We start from the raw sequence: 9,020 nt of genomic DNA on the forward strand, positions 1-9,020 counted from the left end.
GCTCGTCCTGGAAGATGCATGCTTTTGGAAACGAAGAAGCAGTCTCTCTGGAGCAGCTCTTTGGGTTTTTCTGCGAGTGCGTACGGCATGGAGACTGGGAGCTTGCGCAGGCCTGCGTGCCCCAGCTGAGCCAGTGGCACGGGGAAGGCCCTGAGAAGGTGGAAGCAATTCTTCAGGCTCTGGTAGCTTGTCCCGTGGTGGTAAGGTAGGTAAGGTACTGTTTTGGTTCAGTGGGCTTGAGTGTGAAATGAGGAGGAGCAATTAGTGGTGAGTGTAGGAGACAGGTAGAATCTGGGAAATAGCACTTGCTTTGGTGCTGAGGTGTCTTGGATGTGTCTGGTTGTGCTGTTACCTGAACGTTGACATCTTATCACTGCCCAAGCACTTAGCAGGCTGCCCAGCCAACTTGGGATAATGAGCTGTGTTCATTTATGCAGTTGACATGGTGATTGATACAAGCTTAAAACCATTTGGAAGCGCTTCAGAACTGATTGTTAGATTTTACTGAAGGATAAGAAGGACAAGTAACATCTCCTGAAATTACATTCCTTTGACACTGAACTTTGGTTAATTTAGAAATGGAACCACCAAGATCTGCACTGTAGTTATTTAAATAAATGTCCTCTTGTTTCCAACTCTTGAAAGATCTTCCAATTTATAAAAATTTAAACTAAAAAAATAAAATTATGCTATTGATTTCTTATTTCTCTCACACTGGATTTTGAAATAGCATTGGTTTTACTCAGTCCTAGTTAGTTTGCTTTTCAGGTGGGTTCATATGAAGGGTGACTTTCCAGCACTTCAGAGAACGTTGACATTCCCCCTCTCCAAGCAGATGATCATGTTTCTTCACATTAAAATTTGTGTAACATTTTGGTAAAGATTCTAAGAAACAGTTTACACTGACAGCAGTCAAAGGAGTCTGGAGGAAGGTGTGCACATGGTTAGACAAATATTGCTAACAGCTGTGTGAGACATAAGCATTTTTTATCGTTGATAGATGGGCTATCACATCTAAAGGCTTTCATTAGCAGTGCTGAGATTTTTAAAGGCCAATAAACTGTCTCATGCTTTTTCCTTTTCCTAATCCATTCAATAGTACTAAATACGTTCCCTAACTGTAGGTTTTGGAATGTGTGTATAAGTACTGGTGCACATGAAAAGCTGATGGAAATTAGAAGTATTCATTGTTTAATTAGTACATTACTTCACTTTTAGTTTGGACATAGAGCTGAACTTGTGCTGCTGTGACCTAAAACTTAGTTTAATTTTTTCGGGTAGAACTAGACAGAACAGGAAATAGCGGTGTTTGGCAAGTGGTCAGATTTCAAAGTAATCTGCTGAAGTGCTCAAAGAGGGCTATACAGACTGAACTTTAGACCAGAAATAAATGTCATTGTTTAGAAGCAAAGAACTATGTCAGTAGTGTTGGTATTTGGCAGATCTAAAACCAGTTATTTGCACAGCAGAAATCATTGAGTTAATGTGTAAGTAGTACCAATATTCTGGTTTCTCTGCATTCTCTTCCTGTCTGACTCATCTTCAGCTATTTAGTCATCTTTGGTTTTATCTTACACAAAGAAGTACAAAAATCAAGATGACCTCTGACAGTGTTTTCCTGGATCTTGGAGATGGGAACGACCTTCTATAATCCAGTGTATGTGCTTATTGCTTTTGTAGATGGGGACAGAATTCTAGCCCGTGGAGAGCTGCATGGCTTTGGCTTCTTGTGCTGGAGAAATGGCTTGCCAGGAATCAGGTACAGAAACATCTAGCTGACTTCCAAGTATGACTTAATGCTCTGACTTCTAGCTGACTTCCAAGTGCAACATGTCTGCCTAGTTGCTAATTTAAATTATAGGCTTTCCCATGTTTTACAGAATTAAGTTCTCAAGGTAGCTGGAAAGGTGCATTGCTTTTGCTTTTAACAAACTTGTCAAGAAACAACTGTTAATCTTCTCCACACTGGAGAGAAAAATCAGGATTTTTTTTTTGTTGTTATTGTTGTTTAGGTAACAGAAGTTGGTTTTTTAGCATTGAGTATTTCTGTAAATGGAAAGCATGAATGTATCGACTTCTGCATTTGTGTAGCACCTTTCTTACATTAAAGATGAAATAGCTCAGACATCAGACAATTATTTATAAGCTTTAGATGGTGAGGGATGTTCTTGGTGTATTGCTGTTTTCAGACAGGTGCAGTATGTTTCACGAGTAAAGGAGAAACTAGTCTTTTTCCTCTTTTTTTTTTTTTAAATTGGTACACTGGGATGTGTGATCATCCTTTTTTAAAATTCATTTGTCCTTGTTACTACTTAGACTTGCATTTTTTCTTTATCTTCTGAGGAATTGTCTCTAATTGATGGGATTGTAATTCCTGACAAAGTGACACTTGTCTCTCTTTCCAAATATATAGATAAATGGAATCCACTGGTGCGGGAGCAGAACCTAATTGTGGAATAGCCTTTAATTGAGAATTGGGTATCTTCAGAGAGATATTTCAGTCTGCCTCAAACTGTTAGTGAAATAGCTAAGATTAAGTTTATATGGTAATGTAAATAAATAAAAGTTTTATTGGCTAACATCTTTCCCATTCTCTTCTATTGTTTCAGAAAACTGTTCCAGTTGTTCTTCAGAAGGAAACTGAATTTTTATTGTTCTTGGAAGAACTACAGAAAGATGTCTCTGAGGAAGTCCTAAAGGTGAGCTACTTGGTATGCACTAGTTCTTCCTGTTAGTTATGCAGCATGTCCAACTTAATCAGGTTTTGGGATTGAAGTTAACACTCCCTGCTAACTTGACTGCCTGAGATGCTAGTGTATTATTAGTCTTCTAGGCAACTGAAAGAGACTGTAATTCAGATCCCTTTCTGAAGTTAATCCAATGTGCCCACAAGTGATTTCTCTGGCTAGAGAGGAGGCTGTAGGCAGGCAAGGAACAAGCTTTTCTACGTCATCTTTCTAACACACTTCAGTCCTGACTGCAGCTACTTGCCACAGTCTTATATCTATAAACTCCTTTAGTAGTCATAAAACTAAAACTCTCTGTGAACCAAAATAAACCATGGTCAGGTAGCACATTTTAAAAGTATGTCTATTTTCTTTTTCTTCCTCCTAAGATCTTAATTTTCATCTCCTCCACACCTCTTTTCCCCCTTCCTGGAAGTGTTTGGGTGCTGTACTGTTACTACTGACATTATTTGGTAATTGGTATGATGTGCACTCTGAGGTCCAGGACCCATTTTTCCATTATTAATTAATACATGCAGACTGGTTTATTTGAGAAATATATGGAAATGCACAAACATGGATTAATATCAAAAGCAAGTATAGAGCAGAAAATCAGGAGAGTTACTAACTGTAACTGTCCTAATTTGGTGTTGATTACAATAGAATTGGCGTGTGGAATGTCCTCAGATGTTGCTTCTAGTCTTACAGGTTCTAATTCTTAAAATAATTTTTTTTGTTTGCCTTTTTTTAAGAGGAAAATCAAAACATTATATTCAGAGGCTATTTGCAGCTTTTAAATACAAATAAGGAAAGGGTGTTCAGTATTTCTCTAAGGATACAGAATTAGCAATTACAAGATGAAAGCAAGCAAGGTAGACTTGACTGTTGATTAAAATAAATCTGCTTGAAGCCTGTTAATGACTAATGAAGTCTGTGTATGTTACTATCTAACCTCCAAGGTCACGAAAGATTACACCATTGTCTGCAGTGTTGCACAGAAACAGGAGATTCAGCAACCTCATATCTTTGTCACAATTACTGTCAGAGGCATGTTAGGAAGTAAAATTGTGTTTTGGTCCAGCAAATAAAGAAAAGGATCTTATGGACATGTCTTTTACTGCTAATATTTCTCATTTTTGTGCACACCAACTACCCCTCTCCTCCATATTTCCCAACTTGTCTCTTCCAGCCAAGGACAGCACTAACATAGTTGCAGAAGTGCTGCAAGTGCTGCTGAATTCAACTGGGTTGTCCCTCACCTTCCCACCCCTTACTGGGAGAGCTAACTGGGATTTTTGTTTGTTTGTTTGTTTTCCCCTTCCTAGTTCTGGAATTGTAGGCTTGCTTCTGTTAGCAAAAAAAAATATTGTTGCTTAAGGAAGAAGTCTGTGAGATGGCTTCTGATTCTGTTGGCCAGTTTTAACCAAGTTTGAAAAATTATTGTTGATGAGGATGATGCAGTTGGTAGATAGATGGTATGAATCTGGAAAAGTAGGATTAAAAAGAAAGAATCAATTCATTGCTAAGAGGTAGAACATGGTAGTACCTCAGCCATCCCATAGGAGCTGCCTGTGAGCTAAGGTAACTTGCTTCTGATCACATGGCTCATATAGTGTAGTTGTGTATTATAGGATTCTTTATATTTTGTTACGTGTTCAGGCATATCAACTCTTCTAGGAAGGATATTGGACAAGGTGGACCATTATTAATGGATTTCCTAGGTAATAGGATGCTTCCAAATTGATTTATCTTCTGCTTTCAAGTTTCTCCTGTTTTTTAAATAATTTATTTCATGTTTTTAATGGAGTCTGAAAGGCTCACTCTTTTATTATTTCCCTACCAGGAACTGTTTGAAGCATTTGAGTGCTCCCAGAACAAGCACATCACGGACAGGAAAAGAAGAAATGTCTGTTCTCACAGATTCAGTTTGGACGTTGTTTCAGCTCTTCGGAAGCTTTTGCTGCGGGCTCCCCAGAGAGCAAAAGCCCTGCTGGAGTTCTTCCAGGAGGAACAAGGCACAGATCGCTCCTCGCTCCAGCAATATTGCTCTCTACAAAACATCTTTGTTGAATTTCTTCGTGACTCCTTGAAATCTCTGCAGAGGCTTCAGGGCAATTCTGAGATTTCAGCAGAACTAGATCAAAGAGAACTAGTAGATACTATTTATGCTGCTCTTAGTATAGTGACTTTTGAGGTGGAGCATCAGGCAGATGAGGTACGGCACCTATTCAGGGAGCTCTTGGATGTATGCTGGGCTGAGGGAAGCCCACTGAGGGAGGAGAAGCTACTAAGCTGTATGCTGAGGAAACAGAGCCATGGCCTGTTAAGCCTGTATAGCAGTGTTATCATAGAAAGAACAAGAGAAAAATTTCTGGTGTCAAAATCAATACAAAAAGGTTTGTTTCACTTTTTGCTTTGTTTTCATTTCTTATCTTGCTAGGGTGCCTTAACAAGCCATGGAGTCTTGCAGAAGATGATGCTAAAATGGCTTAAAGCAAGGAGTTGGCATAGGAACCCAGGGCTCTCCCTACCTTTCTGCAGCCTGTGCTGCCTTCTTTTGTGAGCGCTTCCTTTACCACCTGTTGTTGTGCTCTATTTTAATCTGCTCTGCATTTCTTCTGCTGAAAATCTTGCTTGTAACTAGAAAATTGGCTCTCCATATGTATATAAAGCTTTTATTGGTTCAGCTCTAGCTCAGGGTCATCTGTGTTGGAGGATGTTCCATTTCAGGCCAATAATAGTTCGACTACCTCAGTAATGCCAAAACGTTCAACCCCATTAATACTAGAAAAGAAAACTTCTAGAAGTGGAAGGAGATGTGGAGTGGGCCAATATCCCAGCTGGAAAGAAGATGCAGTTTGATTACCTGGTTCGCTTGCCAGAGCTCAGCTGTTTTTCTATTTTCTGTCAAATTTCTCAGCTTAGCTCTCTTGTTATCCAGTAACAATATCTGAGAGTCTTAACTGTTAACATGTAACAGCTGGTTAGTATTTGAGGAAATGTTGAGTGTTTCTCAGTTTAAATTACTAGCAATTATGCTTCTTTCAGCGGTACCCCTCCATACTGGAAAGGTAATCTTGTGATGTCTTTTAGGTTCATCTGAGCAGCTGGATACAGAGCGAACCGTGATGAGGCTGTTCTCAGATCCCAAAGAGGCTCCTTCTTGGAAGACAGCCTATTTCTACTGCTTGAGTAGCAGCAAGCACTTTCTGGAACAGATTCTGGTACGGCCATAAAATCATTAAGAGGGAAACCCAATGGTGGCTAAAGTCAGTCCCTGTATTGAACATAGCTTGATGGTGCACAGAAGCATTTTGTGTTCAAATAGTGTTTACTAGTGGTCATGACTTGTAGGAACAAGGAGGTAACTGGTGATAACTCCACTGCTTTCAGCTGTGTGATGAACTCAAAACATTCAGTGAGATTTTTGGAAAAGCTCATCTGGATGCGGAGTGAAAACTAGATCTTCAAGACTTAAGAAGTCCTGTGTTCTGCTTGTAATTTTGTTGGATATGCCACTTGATTGACCCCATGACGTTGAACTCATTGCTTTGCTTTTCTGATGCTGGTTGGCTTAGGGCAGTGACATTAGTTAGCACAGTAAAATCTGTGTTTTAAAGAGCTTGAAGACCTAGTGAAAAATACTCTGGTATGAATTAAATTATTTTAATGTATTTACATAGATAGAAGAAATAAAGTACAGGTAGATGGTCACTGTTAAAGTGCAAGTTTTTAAGATTGAATGTATTTCCACTTCTAAATAATGTGCTCATTCAAGTTTCTTACATAATGCCCTTGACAGAGACATAATCAATAGAAAGAACGTAAAGATAATGTAGTGAGGGAGCGTGAATTGGCTCTGTAGTGAGCAGTTGAAATGATGTGTTTTCTTTTTTTTCCTCATGACAGTTTTACTGAAGAGTAACTGGATGGCTTGGAAAATATAAGTTTAGGGAAGTTCCAAATGCACAACATCACTGTTTTAGTGAAGCCAATATTGCAATGGCTACTCTCGTACATAACCTGCCAGGCATTATGGGTCTCTGTGTTTTGGAAAGATAAATACTTCTTCCTTTTGTTTTCTAGGTGACTGCATTAACTTTACTCAAAAGAGAAGACTACTCGGGCCTGAACAACTTATTGAGGAGAGAGTTCAACCCCCTTAGCCGCCTTTTGGTGTTGCTAGGATGGACTCATTGTCAGAGCTTGGAATCAGCAAAAGCATTGCTATGGAGTCTTCACAAAACTCAGGTAGATCAGCAGAAAGCAAGTGGCAGTATCCCAGTCTGAGTCCAGATAATGCAATTTGTTTGCAAAAACAAAAATAAATCAACCTGGCGAGTTCCCAGGGAGTTTCCAGTTAATCTTTCTCAGAATGGAATTAAAAAAACTAAGACTGAAAGATCCACCTTGTTTGGGGGGAGTCTTCATCTTTGAAGAAGAGAGAAGGTTCTAACTCTGAGGGTGTAGTTGCAGTTCAGATGATGTCTGCCTGCAGGGAAGTGGCTTGGATGACAGAGGTGGGGAGAAAGCGAGCCTTGCACTGCTGGATCGTTGAGGCAGATCAAGGCTGGTATTGCCTTAAGGGAGTTGCCATCAATTGGTAATAGACTGCAGGTCTATTCAGTAGCCTCTGCAAATTGAAAGTCTTAGATCTGATTTTAGCAGGCAGGCATCTTTAGATGGAAAAGAAGAATAACAGTCTGCTACCCGGTATATCATTTGTTCTAGTACGTGTTAGTTCTAGAGGTTAGTGTCTTAGACTGTTACTGAGAAGCATTAATTTGCATTTTGAAAGCTAACCTTGAAAAAGATGTAGCTACCTTTCCATGGTCTGTAGATGTGTTGAGTAGAGGCTGAATGATTTTGATGCTCCTTCAGAATAGCCCTTCCTTGCTGGCTTTGTTAATAAAACTGGCGATCTTCTGTACTTGAAAGTTGCCATCTGGATAAAGAAGTCTTATGAACATCTCATATGTGACACAGGCCTGGTTCTGCTGTCTGACTAGAGGATTTGTTGTAAAGGGATTCTTTTATTTGTCTTTCCATTTAGGATATGTGCAATGATTCAGTACTGAAAGATTTCTGTGATGGGCTGTGGGCTCAAGTGGAAGTTCTTGAATGGTGCATACAGCAAAACAGGTAAAATTGAATCAGAAGTACTTTTTCCAAACTGTCTTGCCAAATCTGCCTATTAGTCAATTTATGTATGCAAATAGAAACTGTGTTCTTTTCTGTGAATCTTGGCTAATCATCTCCTAGTGACTGTATATCACAAGCTAACAAAGTTGCTTCATGGGCATTAGTTATGCTATTTGTTTTTCTTTTTAACTGCAGTAGTTTGGTTGAATCAGAATTGGAGTGGGAGATACAACTTTAAACATAGCTGAGAGACCTAAATCTGTTTGTGCCACTTCTTTCTTTGTTCTCTTTTGCAGTGTTACTATCCCAAGGAATGTTCTTTTGCAACACTTGCACAGTCTAGATTGCCACACTGCAGTGTACTCTCTTCATCATCTCACTAATCTTCTGGCACTGAATGAAGACGATGTTATTGAGCTGCTTCAAAAGGTTCCTGCTAGAGACCAACAGATGCAGGGTAAATGTCAGGGTCATGGGAACACAGAAAAATCCCGATCCATCAAGTATGTGCTGCTCAGAATTTCTGCCAGGAAGAATGTGTTCTTTTGACCTACTCCTGTAAATAAGGAAGGTACTGCTTATCAGCTGTTGTGCAGAAGACAACTAGAGAGCATGTGGAAGTTATTTTAGAATAATTTTGGGGAGTAAATTGTCTCCCAAGAAAGTTGTGAGATCTCTTTGATCTTACAAGGACAGATCTCTGAAAGAGCTTTTTCAAAATGGTAACAAGACTTTTACATGCTCATAAGATGTGCTACTCATAGTAACTTATGTACTGTGTCATATCCTTATCTTGAAAAGTGAGTGTATGTTTTGGATTTCAGCCATCTGTGCGCTTAAATTTAAAATCAAAGGGCAAAGCCAGATGAAATTGACAATATCTCATACTATAGCATCTTCATTTTTGAAAGACACAAAATTCTTTTTTTTTTCTTCTAATATTAAGTCTTACCAAATCTACTTTAATATTAAAAATCAGTAAGGCTTACCTACAGGCTGTGTTTTCATCCCTCTTGGTGTTTTCATCCCTCTTGCCTCACTTCTGTCATCTTCCCATGTTCTAATTTGGTGCCTAGAATACCTGAGATTACTAAACGCATTAGTTCACTTAGAAGTGACTCTCCTTGTCCACTCTTTTGATTGCGGCCTATG

General features: G+C 39.1%; 1 protein-coding gene across 2 annotated transcripts in view; it reads left to right on the forward strand.

Moving 5' to 3' along the window:
* The window catches only part of ZFYVE26 (zinc finger FYVE-type containing 26), a 50,881-nt gene that overhangs the window by 1,320 nt on the left and 40,541 nt on the right, over positions 1-9,020 (forward strand). For both annotated transcript variants that reach the window (XM_009634180.2, XM_035889806.1), the window contains exons 2-9: positions 1-205; positions 1,681-1,759; positions 2,610-2,699; positions 4,570-5,122; positions 5,820-5,950; positions 6,813-6,977; positions 7,780-7,868; positions 8,165-8,325. In XM_009634180.2, coding sequence (XP_009632475.1) covers positions 15-205; positions 1,681-1,759; positions 2,610-2,699; positions 4,570-5,122; positions 5,820-5,950; positions 6,813-6,977; positions 7,780-7,868; positions 8,165-8,325 — 1,459 coding nt within the window. In that variant the 5' untranslated portion in view covers positions 1-14. The remainder of the gene's footprint in view (positions 206-1,680; positions 1,760-2,609; positions 2,700-4,569; positions 5,123-5,819; positions 5,951-6,812; positions 6,978-7,779; positions 7,869-8,164; positions 8,326-9,020) is intronic.

Source organism: Egretta garzetta, unplaced genomic scaffold (assembly GCF_000687185.1).
Source record: "Egretta garzetta isolate BGI_Z169 unplaced genomic scaffold, ASM68718v1 scaffold2, whole genome shotgun sequence".
Lineage (NCBI taxonomy): Eukaryota > Metazoa > Chordata > Aves > Pelecaniformes > Ardeidae > Egretta > Egretta garzetta.